This window comes from Ranitomeya variabilis, chromosome 1 (assembly GCF_051348905.1).
Source record: "Ranitomeya variabilis isolate aRanVar5 chromosome 1, aRanVar5.hap1, whole genome shotgun sequence".
Classification (NCBI taxonomy): Eukaryota; Metazoa; Chordata; class Amphibia; order Anura; family Dendrobatidae; genus Ranitomeya; species Ranitomeya variabilis.
In genome coordinates this window covers 680549623-680574999 of record NC_135232.1, presented here as the reverse complement: position 1 = coordinate 680574999, position 25377 = coordinate 680549623, and the positions used below count along the sequence as shown (strand labels likewise).

Genomic DNA, 25377 nt, shown 5'->3' with positions numbered 1-25377 from the left:
AAAACTCATACTTTTATTAATCAAATGAGTTGCCAAATGAATTGAAAATCTAGTCCAGACATTGACATGGTTCGAAAAAAAGATTTTTATTTGAAATAATAATTTTCTCCTTCAAACTTTGCTTTCATCAAAGAATGCTCCCTTTGCAGCACTTACAGCATTGCAGACCTTTGCCATTCTAGCAGTTAATTTGCTGAGGTAATCTGCAGAAATTTCACCCCATGCTTCCAGAAGCCCCTCCCACAAGTTGGTTTGGCTTGATGGGCACTTATTGCGCACCCTACGGTCAAGCTGCTCCCACAACAGCTCAATGGGGTTGAGATCTGGTGACTACGCTGGCCACTCCATTACAGATAGAATACCAGCTGCCTGCTTCTTCCCTAATAGTTCCTGCATAATTTGGAGGTGTGCTTTGGGTCATTGTCCTGTTGTAGGATGAAATTGGCTCCAATCAAGCGCTGTCCACAGGGTATGGCATGGCGTTGCACAATGGAGTGATAGCCTTCCTTATTCAAAATCCCTTCTACCGTGTACAAATCTCCCACTTTACCAGCACTAAAGCAACCCAAGACCATCACATTACCTCCACCATGCTTGACAGATGGCATCAGGCACTCTTCCAGCATCTTTTCAGTTGTTCTGCGTCTCACAAATGTTCTTCTGTGTGATCCAAACATCTCAAACTTGGATTTGTCTGTCCATAACACTTTTTTCCAATCTTCCTCTGTCCAATGTCTGTGTTCTTTTGCCCATATTAATCTTTTCCTTTTATTAGCCAGTGTCAGATATGGCTTTTCCTTTGCCACTCTGCCCTGAAGGCCAGCATCCCGTAGTCGCCTCTTCACTGTAGACGTTGACACTGGCGTTTTGCGTGTACTATTTAATGAAGCTGCCAGTTGAGGACCTGTGAGGTGTCGATTTCTCAAACTACAGACTCTAATGTACTTGTCTTCTTGCTCAGTTGTGCAGCAGGGCCTCCCACTTCTCTTGCTACTCTGGTTAGAGCCTGTTTGTGCTCTCCTCTGAAGAGAGTAGTACACACCGTTGTAGGAAATCTTCAGTTTCTTGGCAATTTCTCGCATGGAATAACCTTAATTCCTAAGAACAAAAATAGACTGTCGAGTTTAACATGAAAGTTCTTTTTTTCTGGCCATTTTGAGAGTTTAATGGAACCAACAAATGTAATGCTCCAGATTCTCAACTAGTTCAAAGGAAGGTCAGGTTTAAAGGTTCTCTAATCAGCCAAACTGTTTTCAGCTGTGCTAACATACTTGCACAAGGGTTTTCAAGGGTATTCTAACCATCCATTAGCCTTCTTACACAGATAGCAAACACAAAGTACCATAAGAACACTGGAGCGATGGTTGTTGGAAATGGGCCTCTATACAACTATGAAGATATTGCATTACAAACCAGACGTTTGCAGCTAAAATAGTCAATTACCACATTAACAATGTATAGAGTGTATTTCTGAATCATGTATTGTTAGCTTCATTGGTAAAAACTGTGCTTTTCTTTCAAAAATAAGGAAATTTCTAAGTGACCCTAACCTTTTGAACGGTAGTGTATATATATATATATATATATATATATATATATATATATATATATATATATATATATATATATATATATATATATATATACACACATACATACAGTACAGACCAATAGTTTGGACACACCTTCTCATTTAAAGATTTTTCTGTATTTTCATGACTATGAAAATTGTACATTCACGCTGGAGGCATCAAAACTATGAATTAACACATGTGGAATTATCTACGTAACAAAAAAGTGTGAAACAACTGAAATTATGTCTTATATTCTAGGTTCTTCAAAGTAGCCACCTTTTGCTTTGATGACTGCTTTGCACACTCTTGGCATTCTCTTGATGAGCTTCAAGAAGTAGTCACCGGGAATGGTCTTCCAACAATCTTGAAGGAGTTCCCAGAGATGCTTAACACTTGTTGGCCCTTTTGCCTTCACTCTTTGGTCCAGCTCACCCCAAACCATCTCGATTGGGTTCAGGTCTGGTGACTGTGGAGGCCAGGTCATCTGGCGTAGCACCCCATCACTCTCCTTCTTGGTCAAATAGCCCTTACACAGCCTGGAGGTGTGTTTGGGGTCATTGTCCTGTTGAAAAATAAATGATGGTCCAACTAAACGCAAACCGGATGGAATAGCATGCCGCTGCAAGATGCTGTGGTAGCCATGCTGGTTCAGTATGCCTTCAATTTTGAATAAATCCCCAACAGTGCCACCAGCAAAGCACCCCCACACCATCACACCTCCTCCTCCATGCTTCATGGTGGGAACCAGGCATGTAGAGCCCATCCGTTCACCTTTTCTGCGTCGCACAAAGACACGGTGGTTGGAACCAAAGATCTCTAATTTGGACTCATCAGACCAAAGCACAGATTTCCACTGGTCTAATGTCCATTCGTAGCGAAACGTGCGTTGGAGTGGTGTGAGCAGGGGACGGTGGAGCTTCTCACTGGTGAGCATTGTGGCATTATGTGATTTACCTTTCATTATTTTATACCCCAGCGTTGGTGGGTCTTTTGATCACTTGATCACAGCCATTTTGTTTTTATTTGGCTGCATATGTATCAGTTTATACTGGCATTTATATAACACATCTGTTGCACATTGTTGCACTTGTCTTTCGTTATTATATACTCCTTTACTTTTTTTTACCACCATTTTTAGATTGATTTCTTTTTATTGATTTTCAATCACATTTGTATGAATTTATATATTCATTACATTTATTAATTTGCACCCTTATTTTGTTTGCCATTATTTATTTTATTGATTAATTTAATTTCTATGCTGGTGGTATTGTGATAATAGCCAGTACAATTCTAAGCCCATTGCCACGCGGTCTGTTGCTCCCTGTCCCCTGCTGGACACATCTATTTTTCATATATTTTTATATGTACATTTTTTAAATTATTATATCTGTCTGCATATATTTTTTGATAGGACATATTGTGATTTTAATTATATTTTTAATAAAATATTTTTGCATTGTCATCTGTCTACTATATTTATTGTTATATTTTTTTGTGTGAAATCACAATTTGATTATTTATTAAATAAAAATAATAAAAATGTATTAAACATTTTTTATTTAGTCTTTTGGATACTTTTTTGGGGTAATATTGTTATTTTTAGTATTCATAGTGTTTAATTTCTCATTATATTGTTATTTCTTTTCTATATAGGTTTCGTATTTTACCATGAAGGCCTGCTGCACAAAGTCTCCTCTTAACAGTTGTTGTAGAGATGTGTCTGCTGCTAGAACTCTGTGTGGCATTGACCTGGTCTCTAATCTGAGCTGCTGTTAACCTGCGATTTCTGAGGCTGGTGACTCGGATAAACTTATCCTCAGAAGCAGAGGTGACTCTTGGTCTTCCTTTCCTGGGGCGGTCATCATGTGAGCCAGTTTCTTTGTAGCGCTTGACGGTTTTTGCCACTGCACTTGGTGACACTTTCAAAGTTTTCCCAATTTTTCGGACTGACTGACCTTCATTTCTTAAAGTAATGATGGCCACTCGTTTTTCTTTACTTAGCTGTTTTTTTCTTGCCATAATACAAATTCAAACAGTCTATTCAGTAGGACTATCAGCTGTGTACCCACCAGACTTCTGCACAACACAACTGATGGTCCCAACCTCATTTATAAGGCAAGAAATACCACTTATTAAACCTGACATGGAACACCTGTGAAGTGAAAACCATTCCCGGTGACTACCTCTTGAAGCTCATCAAGAGAATGCCAAGAATGTGCAAAGCAGTCATCAATGCCAAATAATTTCAGTTGTTTCACACTTTTTTGTAAAGTATATAATTCCACGTGTGTTAATTCATAGTTTTGATGCCTTCAGTGTGAATGTACAATTTTCATAGTCATGAAAATACAGAAATATCTTTAAATGAGAAGGTGTGTCCAAACTTTTGGTCTGTACTGTATTATATATATATATATACAGTATATATACCGTATATACTCAAGTATAAGCCGAGATTTTCAGCCCAAATTTTTGGGCTGAAAGTGCCCCTCTCGGCTTATACTCGAGTCATGATCGGTGGTGGGGTCGGCGGGTGAGCACTGTCATATACTTACCTAGTCCCGGCGATCCTGGCGCCCCCCCTGCACGTCCCACTGTCTCCGGGTGCCGCAGCCTCTTCCCCTGAGCGGTCATGTGGGACCGCTCATTAGAGAAATGAATAGGCGACTCCACCTCCCATAGGGGCGGAGCCGCCTATTCATTTCTCTAATGAAGCGGTGCCGGTGACCGCTGATAGAGAAAGAGGATGCGGCACCGAAGACAGGCAGGGGGAAGGAGCGGGACGCCGGGAGCAGGTAAGTATTACATATTCACCTGTCCTCGTTCCACACGCCGGGCGTCGCGCCATCTTCCCGGCGTCTCTCCGCTCTGACTGTTCAGGCAGAGGGCGCGATGGCGCATATAGTGTGCACGCCGCCCTCTGCCTGATCAGTCAGTGCGGAGAGACGCCGGGAAGATGGCGCCGAGGAGCTGCAACCAAGAGAGGTGAGTACGTGTTTTTTTTTTTTTTTATTGCAGCAGCAGCAACAGCTATGGGGCAATAATGGACGGTGCAGAGCACTATATGGCACAGCTATGGGGCAACGGTGCAGAGCACTATATGGCACAGCTATGGGGCAACGGTGCAGAGCACTATATGGCACAGCTATGGGGCAATAATGGTGCAGAGCATTATATATATGGCACAGCTATGGGGCAATGGTGCAGAGCACTATATGGCACAGCTATGGGGCAATAATGGTGCAGAGCACTGTATGGCACAGCTATGGGGCAATGGTGCAGAGCACTATATGGCACAGCTATGGGGCAATAATGGACGGTGCAGAGCACTATATGGCACAGCTATGGGGCAATGGTGCAGAGCACTATATGGCACAGCTATGGGGCAATGGTGCAGAGCACTATATGGCACAGCTATGGGGCAATGGTGCAGAGCACTATATGGCACAGCTATGGGGCAATAATGGACGGTGCAGAGCACTATATGGCACAGCTATGGGGCAATGGTGCAGAGCACTATATGGCACAGCTATGGGGCAACGGTGCAGAGCATTATATATATGGCACAGCTATGGGGCAACGGTGCAGAGCATTGTATATATGGCACAGCTTTATGTGGAGTATCTATGGGGCAATGGTGCAGAGCATTGTATATATGGCACAGCTTTATGTGGAGCATCTATGGGGCCATAATGAACGGTATGGAGTATCTATTTTTAATTTTGAAATTCACCGGTACCTGCTGCATTTTCCACCCTAGGCTTATACTCGAGTCAATAAGTTTTCCCAGTTTTTTGTGGCAAAATTAGGGGGGTCGGCTTATACTCGGGTCGGCTTATACTCGAGTATATACGGTATATGTATATATATATATGTATATATATCACAGCTATGGTCTCCGTGGCTAAATTCCCCTGACCTTGCTCCCCTTTCTCTTACCTTATCTAGAATTAGAGGTAGTCAGGCTGACTACTTATCATTGAGAAGTAATGTTGCTGATATGCATTAAATACAGATGACACCTTCTTTTGTAATATGTCTATTCTTAATATTAGTAACATTTTTCTTTCTTATGATGCGTTATTGAATACAATATGCCGTTTTTGATACTTTTCTGTCATGCTTGTTATCTGAGGGACTGATTTCAGGATTGAAAATTTAAGTAGAAATACATTAATTCCCATGCCATTTACATAGATTCCCACAAATATGTGGGTTCTTCAGCTGTATAAAGGATGTACATCCGGTACTCTATATTTTTATGTGAGAGGTGTCAGTATGAGCTAAATATATGCTTGATTACCTCTAATGGAGCACCGGTGAACCCATCCACATCACTCACATTACTGTAAATACATACATTAAGCAGGACTGAATGCGCTGCCTTGTATTATTCATAGAGCACTTAACCAGAGTCAGGCTGAAAGGATATACACACTCTATATTAATATTACTTATTTATAGCCCCGTCAGTCTTGGAGAAGAACCATGCTTCTGGAGAGACCTGCTATTATTAGGCCGCACAAAGAACTATGTATGTATACCTTACAGCATTACATAGTGAATATAGATGCTATGCACCCGCGCTGTCAGTATCAGGTCACAACTAGATCTATATGGTTCACGTTTCAAGGACAGGGTCTGCTGTATATGATCACTGAACCGAGAATGCCGTCATCTGCTGCTCATGTAGAAAGTTGTCTCAGCAGCTCTCTGCTTTAGTAAATACCGTCATTCCCTCATAAAATAAGAATGGTGCATTGTGTCATTCCTCTATTACTCCTCTTGGAAATGTATAAAATTATTGACCATTAGGTGCTAATGGTAGCACCTAATGGTCAACAGGGTTTGTTAATAAACACCTTGGCAACGCAACAATATACTGTAAATATATTATATATACATACTCACTTTCAGGAACGGCACTGTTCCTCTATACTCATCGCTGCATCCCACGCTGATCTGCTGGGATCACCATCCCCTAGAATTAAAGGGAACCTGCCACCCCCAAAATGGAAGTTGAGCTAAGCCCACGGGCATCAGGGGCTTATTTACAGCATTCTGGAATGCTGTAGATAAGCCCCCGATGTATCCTGCAAGATAATAAAAAGATGTTAGATTATACTCACCTGGGCGGGCGGTTCGATCCGATGGGCGTTGCGGTCCGGGGCCTCCCATCTTCTTACGATCACGTCCTCTACTTGTCTTCACGCTGCGGCTCCGGCGCAGGCATACTTTGTCTGCCCTGTTGAGTGCAGAGCAAAGTACTGCAGTGCGCAGGCGCTGGGAAAGGTCAGAGAGGCTTAGAGCCTGCGCACTGCAGTACTTTGCTCTGCCCTCAACAGGGCAGACAAAGTACGCCTGCGCCGGAGCCGCAGAGTGAAGACAAGAAGAGGACGTCATCGTAAGAAGATGGGAGACGCTGGACCGGATCGGACCGCAGTGGGAACGCCCCTGGGTGAGTATAATCTAACCTCTTTTTCTCATCCTTCAGGATACATTGGGGGCTTATCTACAGCATTACAGAATGCTGTAGATAAGCCCCTGATGCCGGTGGATTTAGCTCAACTTCCATTTTGGGGGTGACAGGTTCCCTTTAATTCGGATTACTGCAGACAATCAGCAACTGCTAATTGTCTGCAGTGCTCACGTGAGACCCCCACCGGATGATGATCTGAGCAGCAGACCAGTCGGGCACACAGCACTGGGTACGGAGGAACAGTGCCGATCCTGGAGGAGAGTAAAATTGTTGTTTTCTTCCACCTACCTGGGCCCATTAATAAGGGGTAGCGGATGCCCCTTTTGTCTTGTATTTGGTGGAATAAAAACAAACTAAATCATAAGTAAAAGGTTTTTGGCCAAACATTTTTTCTTGAATACTAGAATCACAGTATTTGGCTTACTCTGCCTACTGAACTGTATACAGCCTTTTGGATATATACTTAGCATGGGTGTAACTTCAGCCATAACCATGGCGGTCGTCTGCCACCAAGCTGATATGTGACATTACTATTGCTTAGGCTGCTTAGTTAATAAGTGGTTCGAAGCTCGATTTGCTATAGACTAGTGCCCTCTCCTGACCTTGCTCTGGGGCCCCTTTGCCTCCGCTACATGATATTATACTGTGCTAAATGTAAGTATGGATCTATGATCCATAATTCAGAACTTCACCCAATGCAGTCCCAGTGCCCTACTGTCCTGCACTCATGGCCATCCATTGAGATATTAATAATGTAACGTGTATGTTCACCCTATACATACACCAACCAGAATATATCAGATACCCTATTAAATGGCAACATAGCTAAACTATAGGGGCCTTATTACCCCCACTGTATGCCCTCCAAAAACAAAGATGTGTCAAAAAGAAGTTTCACAAACAAAACAATATTGATGATAATCATGGCGATTATTAGTGGCAAACTGGTTAAACCTGCATAACCAAACTAAGACCCCTATAAACAGATGAAAGATGGCTGAACCTGACACCCATCTGATGTGTTCTCCCCAGACAGATGATGTTGGAGGGAGGATGGAGAGAAGGATTGGGCAGTTGGAATTTCAGCACAGATCAATTTGTTTCGGGACAGATAACCACTGCCAGAAGAACCAAGCGTTGATGTATATGTGGAGTCAGTAGAGCTAATAGTCTGCCAAACGAATAGTTGGTCGCTGGCGATCTTATGCGTCTGGCTAGCTGAAAGCTTGTACACACTATTGGGTGATCGGAAAGTATATGCCCGACAGTAGCCACAGTCTGGATGAATGCCTACAGCGAGTCATTGTAAAAAAAAAAAAAGTATACAGTTACGTACTGTATATGAAGGAAATGAATGAATGAATGAAATAGGTGTCATATCAGAAGTAGCATAGACACTCACCTTCACATGCGACAGGAAGACTAAGCCACTGAACGATGTCAGATTGTTATTCTCCAGATTCACGGTGTGAACGTTCCCAAACTGGTCTGCGGGCACAAGGTCGACCGTCCTAAGAAAACACAAGACAAGTGTTTATGTAAAATGTAAAGGTGCAACCCCAAGTGTGAAAAGATTTCATTCTGCAGTTAAAAACTGTTTTTTTTAAGCTTTTTATTCAGGCTTCCCATAGGAGCCTAAAAGGTAAAAACACACCAAAAGGGGCAAAATTCAATACGGTCTTTGGATGCACAGTGAACACGTTTTCATGAAATCACATCCACTTTCCTTGGGTAGTGTATTCAGATTTTCTACACAAAAAAATGCAATAGAAAAAAAAAACAACTAAAAACTGTATTTACGTTATGAGAGAACACGACCTAAACATTTATAAATGAGTAATTCATGTAAAAGTACACATCACTTCACAACATTAGAGGCATTCTTTACCGCCAAGAAAACACCTTCCAATTCCGGTACCTAAGTGTAGTGTCATCACAAAATGTCCTATTATTTATACACTGCTCAAAAAAATAAAGGGAACACTTAAACAACAGTAACTCCAAGTAAATCAAACTTCTGTGAAATCAAACTGTCCACTTAGGAAGCAAGACAGTTTGACAATCAATTTCACATGCTGTTGTGCAAATGAAATAGACAACAGATGGAAATTATTGGCAATTATCAAGACACACTCAATAAAGGGGTGGTTGTGCAGGTGGGGACAACAGACCATATCTCAGTACCAATGCTTTCTGGCTGATGTTTTCGTCACTTTTAAATGTTGGTTGTGCTTTCACACTCGTGGTAGCATGAGACGGACTCTACAACCCACACAAGTGGCTCAGGTAGTGCAGCTCATCCAGGATGGCACATCAATGCGAGCTGTGGCAAGAATGTTTGCTGTGTCTGTCAGCGTAGTGTCCAGAGGTTGGAGGCTTTACCAGGAGACAGGCCAGTACACCAGGAGACATAAAGGGGGCCATAGGAGGGCAACAATCCAGCAGCAGGACCGCTATCTCAGCCTTTGTACAAGGAGGAACAGGAGGAGCACTGCCAGAGCCCTGCAAAATGACCTCCAGCAGGCCACAAATGTGCATGTGTCTGTACAAATGGTTAGAAACTGACTCCATGATAATGGTCTGAGTGCCCGACGTCCACAGATGGGGGTTGTGCTCACAGCCCAACACCATGCAGGACACTTGGCATTTGCCACAGAACACCAGGATTGGCAAATTCGCCACTGGCGCCGGGTGCTCTTCACAGATGAAAGCAGGTTCACACTGAGCACATGTGACATGACATGACAGAGTCTGGAGACGCCGTGGAGAGCGATCTGCTGCCTGCAACATCCTTCAGCATGACCGGTTTGGCAGTGAGTCAGTAATGGTGGGGGTGGCATTTCTTGGAAGAAGAGATGAGATCCTCAGACCCCTTGTGAGACTATATGCTGGTGCGGTTGGCCCTAGGTTCCTCCTAATGCAGGATAGTGCCAGACCTCATGTGGCTGGAGTGTGTCAGCAGTTCCTGCAAGATGAAGGCATTGAAGCTATGTACTGGCCCGCCCATTCCCCAGACCTGAACTTGATTGAACACATCTGGGACATCATGTCTCACATCATCCACCAACGTCACATTGCACCACACACTGTCCAGGAGTTGGCGGATGCTTTAGTCCAGATCTGGAAGGAGATCCCTCAGGAGACCATCTGCTGCCTCATCAGGAGTATGCCCAGGCATTGTAGGGAGATCATACAGGCACATGGAGGCCACGCACACTACTGAGCATCATTTCCTTGTCCACTTTGATTTTGAGGATCATTCCAACTCCAGATCTTCGTGGGATACTAGTTGTGATTTACGTTGATAATTTTTAGGTTTTATTGTTCTCAACACATTCCACTATGTAATGAATAAAGATTTACAACTGGGATATTTCATTCAGTGATATCAAGGATGTGGGATTTTAGTGTTCCCTTATAGACTTATCTATATATTAACTTTTGAATTTATGTGTTTGATCTTTGGTTGGTCACACAAACATAGACTTTTGCTTGTATAAGCCTGTAGTATTGATTTTTAAGTTAACATTTGTGGTAACATATTATGCTTGTTATCCTGGATGACAGAGATGCATGGTAATTGAACAATGATTTTCAGATATGCTGATTACACATTGTTGAGGCCAGCTAGCTTGTTGACTTGCAAAACAGAGGAGTAAAAACTATGCAAATTTATTAAATAGTCCAACAATGCATGTTCATCTCATCACATCTTCCTCTTGACCCCTGGATGCTGGCTTGAAGGACAACAGTTGTGAGCTATATAAGTGGGATATGCCTCTAACAATATACATCCAGAAAGCCAAGAGATCCAAAGAACCAGAGAATCTTTACAAAACCACAGCTAGGAACACTCTACAGGACAGCTGCCAGAACATCATGGCTCCATCACAAGGGACACAGATTAGACTAACACCTCAATGGACTGTCTGCTTCCTAAGCTTGTTGTTACCTCCTCTATGTCCCTGCCACAGGTGAGGTAGTCGGCTGTGGAAGCTCTGAAATCACAGGTGCTCTTATCCCGGCGAGTCAGTGGAAGGGTGAGACTCTGTAATTTTGCACCATCTTGAGTATTTTGCTGGGATTGTTCTACAAATTATTTGCCATTTTGTGGTTCAATAAAGCACTGCCACACTATTTTACCCTCACCCTGTGTTCTCTGAGTAGTATTACGCCCAAGGTAAAGGAGAGCAGGCATTCGGTCAGATGTGCCCTGGTCCATGAGGCTTCGGCTAGCGTACTAGAGCACTCACTGACCCTCCGCTCTATACATCACCTATTGTAAACAGTAAATCCTGTGTTATCTACTGTATATAGAGGTTGTACAGGAGGAGGTGAGCTGTGACATCACCTGCTGTGAATGGTGGATCCTGTTTTATCTCACTTTCTGTATGTGCATTAGTTTGCACATGAAAATATGCAGCAGAAAAAAATAAACCAAAATCATCATGGGAACGTGGTAGAATTGCTGCATTTTTATTGCATTTTCTGAACGTTATGCAGGAGCTCTTTCTGTTTCGGTTCACATCCATGACACTGACCTCTTTTGGAAAATCAGTAGTTAAAATACAATGATTACTTTTTATTATTTCTTGGGTCTAGTGAGGATAACTGAACATCAGGTATATAGTGGAAAGATCCTTATGATGTGTGGGTTTATGTTGAATTCCTATGCTGTGTATTACCATCCCACAGGTTTGGGAATATATTTCTGATGATAAAATATTCATAAAAGCTTATTCATAGAGACTGTGAATTATTCATCATCGTTATTTCTATCATCAAGACTGTAAAAAGCATCAAAAGATATGGGGTCTGCACGCTCATGATGTAAAAGCTAAAGTGTGCACTATTTATACAGACCCAACACATGGAGAGGGACATTTACTGGCGATAGGCATTTCTGCTCTGTACTCCTTCCCAAAATAGTAATTTATCCTCTGTATTTGAGGTTAGGGAATAATTTACTGATCACTGGAGGTCTGAATCCTGGTAGCCAGGCTCTGCAGAGCCCTGTCTTGAATGAAGGTGTGCACGCTCCATTCATTGCCTATGGGACTGTTGGAAATAGGTGAGTGCTGTACTCTGTTATTTACAGCAGTCCCATAGACAATGAATGGAGCAGAGGTTGAGCATGCACATCGCCATTCAAGACCCCAGGGCTCTGAAGAGCCTTGATAACAATATACAGAGCCTTATTGCCATTCTCCCAGTGGTGAGACCCCCAACGATCAGTAAGTCATTTCCTATTCTATGGATAGGGGACAACTTACTATTGTGTGAATCACCCTTTAATGTACAATGTATTGATGTGTCACACGTACCACAGGCCTTCTCATTGTGCACTAGTAGAGCAATAGGCTCTGACATAGTATTACGCTGATTTTGTTGGCCCGTTTGAAGCCACGTCGCTTTTAAGATTACACAAGGAAAAAAAGAACAAAAATTTACAGTACGTTTTCTTGCTGTAGTAAACTGCTAATTTGTGTACTATGTAGTGTATATAGCAGAATTATACCTTATGGATGAGGCTCTCCAATTTAATTCTTGCAGTTCAGTAAAATTTTGATGTCCGATTTGTTCTGCAACCATATCAGAACTGAGCCGGCCGCCAAAAGTATCCTTGGCGTTTTCACATTCCACTGGGTCCTTTAGAAGTTAAAAAAAAAACAAAAACATGAAAATAGAAGCTAGCGGAGGTTAAAGGTATGGTCCGGTTATTAAGGCATTGTATGTAGAATCGATTCCCGGTCCATCAGCCTCATCAGCAATCAGTAGTCTCTGGACGGGATCGTTGAGACATCATCCGCTGCTCTTCTTTTGATTAGCCGGCCTGGGGCGACATCATCATCATTGCGGTGTGACAAGCATAATATCACACCAGGCCAGCTAATCAAAAGAGCCGTGGATGAGGTCAGATCACATGGATCCCGTAAAGCAGTCACGGATTACTGACGTGGCTGATGGACTGGGTATTGTGAATCGATTTGCATTCTCTCTACTTAAATGGCTATATACTGTATAATCACAGGTTTCTGGATCCTTTATTTGGTCAATGAATGATACTGTTACTTGCACATTTTACTGCACTATTATTTGGGTACTACTTGGGATGGGATAAGGGGGTAGCAACAAAAAATCACTTTACATAAAGGCCCATGCTAATAAATGATCGAAAGATACATAATGGTGGGACTAGAAGTAACAGGTCACATCACTTAGGATATATCCACTCATTGAAATAAATTCGTACATTCAGCAGAAACAAACGCTATGACTGGCCGAGAAGAAACAGCAACACTAACTATAATGGTATAGGAGCACATATGCCCCTATAATATGATGAATGGCCACACATTACATACTGCTTACCACTGCGGATCCGTCCAGAGCTTTCAGAGACGAGAGATGAAAGATGACAAACAATCGATAGTTGTCATGATTCACCGATATTGGATTACTGTACAAGTCCAAAATCACAAGGTTGCTCAAGCCCTAATAAGAAAAATGTGACACATGTAAGTTATGGACAGGAGAAATTACTTTTTTTGTGCCTTTTGTCCTTTTAGTCCTTCAGGGCTGGGGTATATCTGTCAGTAAGTTTGACCCTCCCCATTCCCAAATTAATCATACGTGCATGTAGCCCAGAGAGAGTTGAACTTAATAGTACCTTTATATTGTCAGTCCGTTGCCTAAATCTTTATAAATCCCCAGTTTTTGTGGTATGCACATGAGTTAAGTGCAGTGAGCAGGAGAATGCACTTATTATTGGTGCCTCCCTCGGTCTGCTGAAATCAGACACCAGCCAAGATATCTTGCACCTGCGTGGATCAGCGACGTCCTCGCCTCTGCGCAGTAATTTGACCTTCTGAGGGTGAAGGCTCAGAAGGATTCCTCTGTCTCACCGGTCCTGTGGGTCCTTCTGCGTGCACTTGGTTTTATGTGGAATTGCCCACTGTTTTCCCATACCTGCTTTTGTATTTTGTATAATAAAGGATTGATATTTTACATTCTTTATGGACTTTTCAGTCATCTTTTGGTGTTTTTACACCCCCTCCTCTCGTCTCTATGCTGCACGACGTGTCCACATTGTTGTCCAGCACTAATGTTAGCAGTATTTGAATTCGACATATATCTTTAAAATGCTACGGTTATGATGCATGAGTTCTTTTTATTATTGAATACTAATGAGCAGCATTATCGGAACAATTTTACCTTAAGGTGGTAGATTTCTTGGTTGTTGCAGATTTGGTTATTGCTCAAATACAGTTCTATTAAGGAGCTGGCTCTCTGCAGGCCTGCCAGTGAGCTGATGTGATTGTTCTCGGCAGACAGAAAGTGAAGATGAGACAGATTATCAATAACTTCTCTGTTGAAACTTGTAAGTTGGTTCCTATTAATGCTCAAGTGCCGGAGCTTCACTAGCTTTGAGAGCCCTAGAAAATAGGAATAAAAAGAAAAATGTTCCTCATTTTCACGTGTCCCCCTTGGAGCTGAAGCTAATCTGTGCTGCTAGTGTGGCCTACAGATAGAATCCTCCTCTTGCCGATATCAATATAATCCCTTCTTACTGTCCCTGCTATTCCGCACGTCCTGCAGAGGTTCTGATCCTTCCCCAACAAGCAGGACAGGAAGCCATTTCTATGTCTGAGCATGTGTGACCAGTACGCGGCTCATTAGTTGGGTGAGCACATTACTATACATTCCAAGTGGCGCTCTACTGTTTTAGTAGATATCCAGTTTGATCGGTTTTTAATCCCTGACATCCACCATATGTTTACGACTGATGTGCACCCTTACTCTGGTGGGCGCCGGCTGCAATACACAGCTAGCCCCTAAGAGTAACTGATCAGACACTCAAAAGGTTAGGACCTGGGTGAAGAGGGCATGGGGTGTTTGATTCCAATGCTCATGCCCTAGTTCTTCCCCTGGGTTGCCATCAACTTCTGAAGGCCCACATGCCTGCTATGTTAGTACGCCTGAGAAGCCCAACCTATAACAGTATATTGTATAAGCAACCAAATCCACAGTCCTTAACAGGAATAAGTATTATAATAAAAAAGTTTTAAAAAAGTATATATATAATATATATAGTGGAGGGTATAGTGTAATGGTTAAGTACACAGCCTACGACAAGGGAGATGAGGGTTCAAATCCCGGCTCTGCCCTGTGGAAAAAATTAAAAAATGAAATTATATACCAAGGCTCCTAACACTATAATACCTACCTTAGGTGGCTGTTATAGCGTAGTGGTTAACGTACACAACCACCAACAAGGCAGACTGTAGAGCCTACCTCTATAAACATGAGAGTCATCCAAATATTAAACTTTTTGTGAAGCTTGTCACTGACGAGTTTCGTAAAATTTCAGGTAATATATCCAACGATAATCTTTCGTTGGAACAAAGGAAAGCTTTACAGGACTTACAGAAGATGAAAAATGTTGTTATAAAACCGGCCGACAAAGGCGGAAACATTGTAATATGGCCAATCAATTTATACGAAAGAGAAGCATTCCGCCAATTGCGTTATACCGAATGTTATAACAGACTTACCTTCAGGCTATGTGCACACGTTCAGGATTTTTCATGTCTTTTTTTGCGATAAAAACGCATACATATGCATCCTATCATTTAGAATGCATTCTGCAATTTTTGTGCACATGAAAAAAACGTATCGCGGTAAAAAAAAAGCAGCATGTTCATTAATTTTGCGGATTTTTCGCGTTTTTCCCGCTATTTAATGCATTGGGAAAAAACGCAAAAAAAACGCATGCGGATTTCTGGCAGAAATGTCCGGTTTTTGTCAGGAAATTTCTGCAAGAAATCCTGAACGTGTGCACATACCCTCAATCCTACTTTGAATTTTCAGGAACAGCTTAGAAATATTTTGGATAAAGAATACCAGGATGGTATTATTTCTGGTTCAGTCAAGAATGGCCTTTTACCAGAATGTCTATATCTACTACCAAAAGTGCACAAAAGTATGACAACACCATCTGGTCGACCGATAGTGTCTGGAAATGGGAGCTTATGCGAGAATATTGGTAAGTATTTAGATCATTACTTGAAACCTATTGTAGAAACTCTGCCATCATATGTTCGGGACACAAGTGATGTATTGAACAAGATTGAAAACATCTTATTAGATGACGATATGTGGCTGGTAGCATTAGATATAGAATCTTTATATACCTCAATCAGACATTCTGATGGTATTGAGGCTGTGAGGATTTTTTTGTCCATGACTAATTTGGATTCAGAGTTGACTTCTTTTCTACTCATTCTTTTCGATTTTGCCTTGAAGCATAACTATTTTTTGTTTAAGGATGTTCCATACCTGCAACTCCAGGGGACCGCTATGGGGGGCGGCTTTTGCCCCCTCTTATGCCAAAGTCTTCCTGGGGTTGTGGGAGAGAATCATTTTTTTTCACAAATCCAGTGGCCCAAATTGAGAAGGTTTTGTTTTGGATTCAGTATATCGACTATATACTATTGGTTTGGCAAGGTACTGAGGACAATTTGTTGGAATTCATACAAACACTCAATAATAATGAATTCAATATCAAAATTACGCATAAGATGAGTCAAGAGTTCAATTGATTTTTTGGATACTCTCATTTCAAAAGGAGAAGATGGATTGATTACTACTCGAGTATTTAGGAAAACGACGGCTGTGAATTCTGTATTGCACGCCTGTTCTTCACACCCATCCCCCCTTATTGAGAACATACCAACAGGACAATTTTTGAGAACTCGTAGAATTTTTTCTAACGATGACACTTTCCATACACAGGTGCAAGAGCTATCTTTAAGATTTAAAGAAAGGGGATATTCTAACAGATGCATTAAAAGAGGATTAAAGAGAGCTACTAATTCCAATAGGAGTGATCTCCTTCAATCAAAAAAGAAGAAAGCATCAACAGAATCTAAAGTGAGATTCATATCCACTTATAACAACAGATGGCGACAACTTAAAGATGTTTTACAGAGGTATTGGCCGATACTGAAAAATGACCGTACTCTTGCAAATTCAATTATGGAAGTTCCATCAGTCACCTATAGGAGATCCCCTAACTTGAGAGATCTCCTAGTTCATAGTAATTATAGTGGACCAAAGATTGAAACATCATTTGGTTCAAGGGCCCCAAATGGGGGTTCTTCCCTTGCCAAAATTGTATTGCCTGTCCGAATATGCTGCGTGCAGTTGATTTCACATCTAGTGATGGTCAGAAGGAGTATGTAATTACACAACACATTACATGCAACACAATTGGCGTCATATAATTATGCTATGTGCCCCTGCAAACTTGTGTATATAGGCCTCACATCAAGACAAATAAAGGTGAGGGTGCGCGAACATGTTCGAGATATAAAAAAAGCTGCTGATATTACCGATGTTTCTACATTGAAACCGATACCTAAACATTTTAAGAATGTCCAAAAAAGAAGAGAATGTCCAGCTTCACCGAATCCGTAAAAAAAGTTTTATTCACAAACTTTAAGCATAGAGGATACAGACTTCAGCACGAACCACATGGGTAAGAATCTCAACGCGTTTCTGGAGACTAAGCTCCCTTAATCATGATTACGGATTCGGTGAAGCTGGACATTCTCTTCTTTTTTGGACTTTATACGCCTGGACACAGCGGGTCCGTGCTCCCGAGGTTTGGTTTATGCATCACGGGTGAGCTGGTTTATATTCCTTCTTTCTAAATTTTAAGAATGTGCAAAATTGTGATGCGAGCCTTCTCAAAGTTATCGGTATTGATCGGGTCCATATTGACAGTCGGGGAGGTAACTAGAAGAAGAACTTGGCCCAAATTGAGACAAGATGGATTTTTAAGTTGGATACTATAAAACCCAAAAGTTTAAATGAGGTTATTAGTTTTGCTCCCTTTCTTTAATTTCTTTTTTCTTTGTAGGTGTATCATTTGTTTTATCAAGATTTTAACACTGTTTTGAATTTTTCAGATTCGAGCTCTTGTGGGATCGTGGCTTTCGTGATTATTTACTTGCTCTGGGAGACCCTGATATTAATTTGTGTTAAGTACTGATGCATATAATGCTATAATGTATTTTACTATTCAATAATGTTTATATAATATTTATTTTTTATTGATTCATTGATATTCTTTGCACTTGGCACTTTACTGAATCTGTATGTCATTCACTATTTGTGATATGCAAAATAATAGTATGTAATATATACCGTATTTATCGCACTTTTTTCATTTTATTACTTATTTATATTATTTTTTTATTTATTGATTTATATAATTTTTTCAATTTAGTATTCTCTTTATTCATTTTTTGTCCATCACGTTAATATGCTCTACATATTCACTGTATCGCTCTACATTTGTTTTTCTTTTTTTTTTTTATATATTCACTTGTATAGTATTTCATTTGTGTATCAGTGTTTACCTGTGAATGTCTGTGGCGTTTATCCCACATACACTATCACCTGGTATGCTGTGCGCTCCCTGTGGTGACGCTTTGCTGGATCTCCCTGGCGATGCGTCCTCCCTGGCTTCTTGCCCCCCCGCCTCCACTGTGACGCGTCTGGTGTGGGCGGCGACGCGTGATGTCAGACACCGCAGCCTGGATTTCCGGCTTTGTGCTTCAACCATCGAGAGTGCCGCTTTATGCTGTCATTGGTGGTTTGACACTTAAATAGCCCGACCTTTCTCCGTGACACATAATATTCCCCCTATTGAAGAAGCTATACCCGAAACGTGCATCGGGGTTCCGGACTGCTGTGTGTGATTATCCAACCAGGTGTGTGTGTGTGCACTTGCACCTTATATTACTTATTATGCCTATCATTTTGTGTTAGGTCTTACAGTCTGACCTTTTAAGCACAGCACTTGCACCTTATTTATCCATCCATGTATTTGTATATTGGTCTAACATTCAATGGTTAATTGGCGCAACACTAGTATCCTGTACAGTTTTCTATAAGATTCATTTTTTATGGTGGATAAATGTAGAACAGGAACAGGAAGAGCCAAGGCAAGACAAGCTGATGCGTGGGATGTACCATCGACAGATAATGGAGGGGGCTGACATGGAGAAATCCTACCAAAGGCTCTGAGACAGCACAGAGGCACTAATCACATCGGCACAAGAGTAAGCACTAAGTACCAGATCCATAGAAACAGGAATATATCACGCAAGACAAGACCCAAGGTGCAGACTATGCAAAGAAACCTCAGAAACCGTCCAACACATAGTGGCAGGATGCAAAATGCAATGTATACGGAACGCCATAACCAAATAGCAGGAATTGTATACAGGAACATCTGCACAGCATATGGGCTAAGTCCCCCTAAGTCCAAGTGGCAGACCCCAGAGAAAGTGGTGGAGAATGAAAGGGCTAAATTTCTGTGGGACTTCAACACCTAGATAGATAAGCAGGTGTTGGCTAACCAACCAGACATTGTGATAGTAGACAAGGATCAGAAGATAATACAAAATCTCAGGAACAGAAGACATTTTATAAAAAGTGGCTCTAGACCTGAGTACCCAAACCACCAGTTGCATTAGCCATGGATAAACTCTCACCAATTTCTAAACATGCAAAGAATGGAGTAATGAATCAGCCAAAGAATAAAAGGAATCAATTCAATTTATTATTATCAATAAATATAAGATGACACTTACAAAAATAGTAATAACATCAATATCAAGACAGCGTTTTAACCAGAGACATAGATGCAACAAGAGTGCAACACCAACAGTATAGCAGCTGGGTTCAAGTAAATTATTAACAGTGCAATAGTAAAGTCCATAAGGCCCAAGTAGTCATATCAGCAGAGACATAGTAGATCCCCCAAGTGAGGTATTTATATATATACTCTCTATCCCTAAGTGAGATGCCACCAGGTCATAACTCCATGATGCTCTTACCCATAACTGCCTGCGGTTTTCACTTTAAAATTCCCCAAATAACAAACAGCATGTACCCCCCTCCCCGCGTCCCGCACCGACTCCCCGTCGCTACTTCGGTCTCAGTCTTTTGGCTGCAGTGGCAACTTCAAAGGCGACAGTGTGCATCACTGCTGTGGTCAATCACTGAGCTCAGCAGTTCGTGCTGCTAAACAAAGTGATTGGCTGCAGCGGGGTGATGGAAGCTATTGATGTAACGTCGCCATTGTTGGCAAAACACTGAGACACAAGCAGCAGCGGTGACCCGATGCTTTAACCGTGGAAGGTGAATTTCTACTCCGTTTGATATGTTCGAGCATGTTGGGTTCTTTTTCTGGAAACTGGAGAACCTCTAGTTCTCTAATTTTAAGTTTGCCCTACAGAGCATCTCTGAGGTGGAGAGAGAGGCAGAGACAGCGCTTTGTGTGTGTGCCAGAGGCTTTTAGTCATGCTGGAGTGGCTTCATTGACTGACAGTACATGGTGAGGGGCAGCTCTAAGCACGCCCTGTCACTTTGATCGAAGGTGTGCTCATCAGTGCTTAGCGAGAGGTCAACGTGCCAGGGAATGCTTATAGCTGCTGCTCACAATGGGCAATGACTGTATCCTCACCAGCACGCTTCTATGACTGAAAGCCAGAGGCTACTGGGACCAATAAGGTTCATTTTTTCCCAGTAGCTGCACTTTCAGTAATGTAGCTGGACAGCATTGTAACGCTATTAAAAGGGGTTACCCAAGACATTTTTACTTCGGGTCTAAAACCCAACAGCCAGGAAGTTGCTAACAGAGGCAACTACCTGCCTGTTCAACCCAGCACAGAACAGTCACCGACTACTCCTGCCAGCTGCATCACATCAACAGAGTAGCTATTCTTCTGGGCTACTCTGTCGATGGGCGTGACTGTCGGCACCATACTCATGGACAGCCAGACTCCCCAGTTAGGCAGTGGGGAGCTGGATGTCAATTATTATGATGTCTGCAGTAACATCCCAAAGACAGAGCAGAGCGGATGAGTAGCTGTTGCTCTGTTGATGTTACATCACCAAAAGCTGCTGAACTGACCGCAGGTCTGTGATCGCTTAGTGCTGGCGGAGATTGGCGTTGGCACAACAAGCAGGTAGTTAGCAACTACTTGGCTGTTAGATCTTCAACCCATAGTCAAAAAAATGTAATAACCCCTTGAACCTGCAGATTCACCCTATATCTGCAGGTTAGTAGCATTTCGGGACACAACAGGTTCCCTTTGAGGTCATTTGGTATTATATTGGTATTATACCATAAGACCTTCATGCAGAACGTAACCATAAAGTGTCCAGGTTACCTTCCAGTTTTGTGATGCAGTTTCCATCTAGACATAACTCTTCTATCTTCACACAATTTTCCAGACCTTCAATTCTTGTTAGATAATTGTTACTGAAAGATGCCCAACAAAGGTTTTCCAGCTTGTCTAAATTTGTGATTCGAAAGAGATTCTGCCCATCAAAATTCACTGATGTAATCTGGAGGGAAAATGCAGAATTTACTGAATTGAAAGCAAAATTATGTATTTCAAAATGATTTTACAGGGTTAAAAAGCAACAAATCCTGATTGCTGTTGGAAGGGTTATAAATGTGCCCTTCCTAATATCTGCAGAGATGAACACTATGGTTATCACATAAGATTCATCTTACTTCCAGCCATTTTTGGTACGGCTGGATGAAATGCAACCTGACAAGCAAGCTCTTAACCTTTCGTTATGGGAACATTACATGATTGCACATGATCAGTCATATTGCAGCTTGGTGAAACTTTTACCTTGGGGAGCTGTGTTTTCAGACTGCAGATTATGTCATGTCATGTTGCGGAGATATTTAAGTGGAAAAAAATATATATATATTTTCTGTTGTAAGGAATCCAATTTATGTTTCAGTACAGAGCAACGGAAAAATTAATAGATGTTATTTAGTAAGGAAATTGTACATTCTTTATAACCGGCAGAATGGTTCCTAACAAATAAGTTTCAGTATTACGTTTTCGAATTCACATCAATTCCATATAAAAGTTGTTGCGATTTTTTTCAAAGGTTTAAAAGGTCAATGTGGCTTTATTAAACATCTCCATTTGAGTGTATTAAATAACAGTGTATTAAATAACAAAGTTGTACACTATGGGCCCAATTCATCAAAGCTTTCACAACAGAATTCTGGGGTAAAATCTTTGAATAGTTGCAAATTTTAGGCGTAACTCAAAGAGTTGCAGCAAAATTCTACAACTTCTGTAGTTTTCACTCTAGTTTCTCCCAGCTACGACAAAATAGTCAGCGTGGGGGTAGGAAGGGACCATGGAAGGCCGGGATGCCACAGCTCGTCGAATTCATGACTAGCTGTGGCATTCGCTAAGCCACAAATCTCAGGTGTCTAGTGTAGCGTGCGGAGGTGCATGCCACTTGTCAGATGCTACAGACTCACGAAGAGGAAAGTCTGACTCCAGCATGGCCCATCATTAAGACCAGTGTGAACAACGCCGATATTGATGAATAAAGCCCTTTATTTAGAGAAAATGTTGTTTTACCCCTGTAAAAATGCCCTAAAGTGCCAGCCACTAGGTGTTCTACGATCTGTAATTTTCTGTCCACTGCCTGCTGTTATGCCAAATCCATCTCAGGTCACTGAGAAGCAGAGAGGATCACATGAAGAGGGTGCAGGACTTGATCTGCTCTGTATACAGAAGTTCATAGCTCGATGAAGAAGAGTCCATTAATTAGTCCAGTGATTTTGCTTTTATGAACAGTCCTTACCCTCTCTCTTCTGCACGAGCTACAACCTTTATGCCCCCCATAGTAATTAGTGAAATCCCATCAGTCTCTGAAAACCAGGTCTGCTGCACCATCATAATCAACTTTTCACAAGTTCGGCTGAGAGAAGGGGGCTCGGTCGCACTGCAGATTTCACTGCATTTTTAAGTTTTTTTTAAAGCTGGTATTCTTCTTTTCAAGCACATTGTACTAGCACACCTGAGTTCTACATTACTGCAGTGAGCACAAGTTTCTTGCATCATTTTTTTTCCTAAAGCTCATGATGACACTTTTCTGAGGCTTTTTGTTTTATAGGAGATATAATAACAACACCCCCACACACACCAAAATCTCGCACTTCAATGTGAGCTGCATGTATGTCACAGCACTAAAATAATTTGCATGAAGAATATAGTTTATTGGCAAGACCAACCGTTACATGTGTTACATGTAACAAAAGTTACCTACTGTATGATTCTCCATCTCCTCCAAAAATTCACTGACTCCATTATGTATACTTTCCATGTATTCTATGTACAGTGGGTACGGAAAGTAATCAGACCCCTTAAAATTTTTCACTCTTTGTTTCATTGCAGCCATTTGGTAAATTCAAAAAAGTTAATTTTTTTCCCATTAACCCCTTCAACCCCAAGGGTGGTTTGCACGTTAATGACCGGGCCAATTTTTACAATTCTGACCACTGTCCCTTTATGAGGTTATAACTCTGGAACGCTTCAATGGATCTTGGCGATTCTGACACTGTTTTCTCGTGACATATTGTACTTCATGATAGTGGTAAAATTTCTTCGATATAACTTGTGTTTATTTGTGAAAAAATGGAAATTTGGCGAAAATTTAGAAAATTTCACAATTTTCCAACTATGAATTTTTATGCCCTTAAATCACAGAGATATGTCACACAAAATACTTAATAGGTAACATTTCCCACATGTCTACTTTACATCAGCACAATTTAGGAACCACATTTTTTTTTTGTTAGGGAGTTATAAGGGTTAAAATTTGACCAGTAATTTCTCATTTTTACAACAACATTTTTTTTTTAGGGACCACATCTCATTTGAAGTTATTTTGAGGGGTCTATATGACAGAAAATACCCAAGTGTGACACCATTCTAAAAACTGCACCCCTCAAGGTGCTCAAAACCACATTCAAGAAATTTATTAACCCTTCAGGTGTTTCACAGGAATTTTTGGAATGTTTAAATAAAAATTAACATTTACATTTTTTTTTTTACACAAAATTTATTTCAGCTCCAATTTGTTTTATTTTACCAAGGGTAACAGGAGAAAATGGACCCCAAAAGTTGTTGTACAATTTGTGCTGAGTACGCTGATACCCCATATGTGGGGGTAAACCACTGTTTGGGCGCACCGCAGAGCTCGGAAGGGAAGGAGCGCCATTTGACTTTTCAATGCAAAATTGACTGGAATTGAGATGGAACGCCATGTTATGCTTGGAGAGCCCCTGATGTGCCTAAACATTGAAACCCCCCACAAGTGACACCATTTTGGAAAGTAGACCCCCTAAGGAACTCATCTAGATGTGTGGTGAGCACTTTGACCCACCAAGTGCTTCACAGAAGTTTATAATGCAGAGCCGTAAAAATAAAAAATCATATTTTTTCACAAAAATTATATTTTCGCCCCTAATTTTTTATTTTCCCAAGGGTAAGAGAAGAAATTGGACCACAAAAGTTGTTGTGCAATTTGTCCTGAGTACGCCGATACCCCATATGTGGGGGTAAACCACTGTTTGGGCGCATAGCAGAGCTCGGAAGGGAAGGAGCGCCATTTGACTTTTCAATTCAAAATTGACTGGAATTAAGATGGGACGCCATGTTGCGTTTGGAGAGCCCTTGATGTTGCCTAAACATTGAAACCCCCCACAAGTGACACCATTTTGGAAAGTAGACCCCTTAAGGAACTTATATAGATGTGTGGTGAGCACTTTGACCCAACAAGTGCTTCACAGAAGTTTATAATGCAGAGCCGTAAAAATAAAAAATCATATTTTTTCACAAAAATTATCTTTTTGCCTCCATTTTTTAATTTTCCCAAGGGTAAGAGAAGAAATTAGACCACAAAAGTTGTTGTGCAATTTGTCCTGAATACGACGATACCCCATATGTGGGGGTAAACGACTGTTTGGGCACATGGCAGAGCTCGGAAGGGAAGGAGCGCCATTTGACTTTTCAATGCAAAATTGACTGGAATTAAGATGGGACGCCATGTTGCGTTTGGAGAGCCCCTGATGTGCCTAAACATTAAACCCCCCCACAAGTGACACCATTTTGGAAAGTAGACCCCCTAAGGAACTTATCTAGATGTGTTTTGAGAGCTTTGATCCCCCAAGTGTTTCACTACAGTTTATAATGCAGAGCCGTAAAAATAAAAATTCCTTTTTTTTTTCGCAAAAATGATATTTTAGCCCCCCGTTTTGTATTTTCACAGGGGTAACAGGATAAATTGGACCCCAAAAGTTGTTGTCCAATTTGTCCTGAGTACGCTGATACCCCATATGTGGGGGGGAACCACTGTTTAGCCGCATGGCAGAGCTCGGAAGGGAAGGAGCGCCATTTGGAATGCAGACTTAGATGG

The 25377-nt window shown here is 41.4% G+C and overlaps 1 protein-coding gene across 2 annotated transcripts in view; it reads right to left on the bottom strand.

Moving 5' to 3' along the window:
- Positions 1 to 25377, bottom strand: part of LRRC9 (leucine rich repeat containing 9) — a 327268-nt gene that overhangs the window by 179161 nt on the left and 122730 nt on the right. For both annotated transcript variants that reach the window (XM_077265244.1, XM_077265252.1), the window contains exons 21-25: positions 21306 to 21483; positions 14272 to 14492; positions 13429 to 13551; positions 12575 to 12705; positions 8459 to 8567 (exon numbers count right to left, since the gene is read on the bottom strand). In XM_077265244.1, coding sequence (XP_077121359.1) covers positions 8459 to 8567; positions 12575 to 12705; positions 13429 to 13551; positions 14272 to 14492; positions 21306 to 21483 — 762 coding nt within the window. The remainder of the gene's footprint in view (positions 1 to 8458; positions 8568 to 12574; positions 12706 to 13428; positions 13552 to 14271; positions 14493 to 21305; positions 21484 to 25377) is intronic.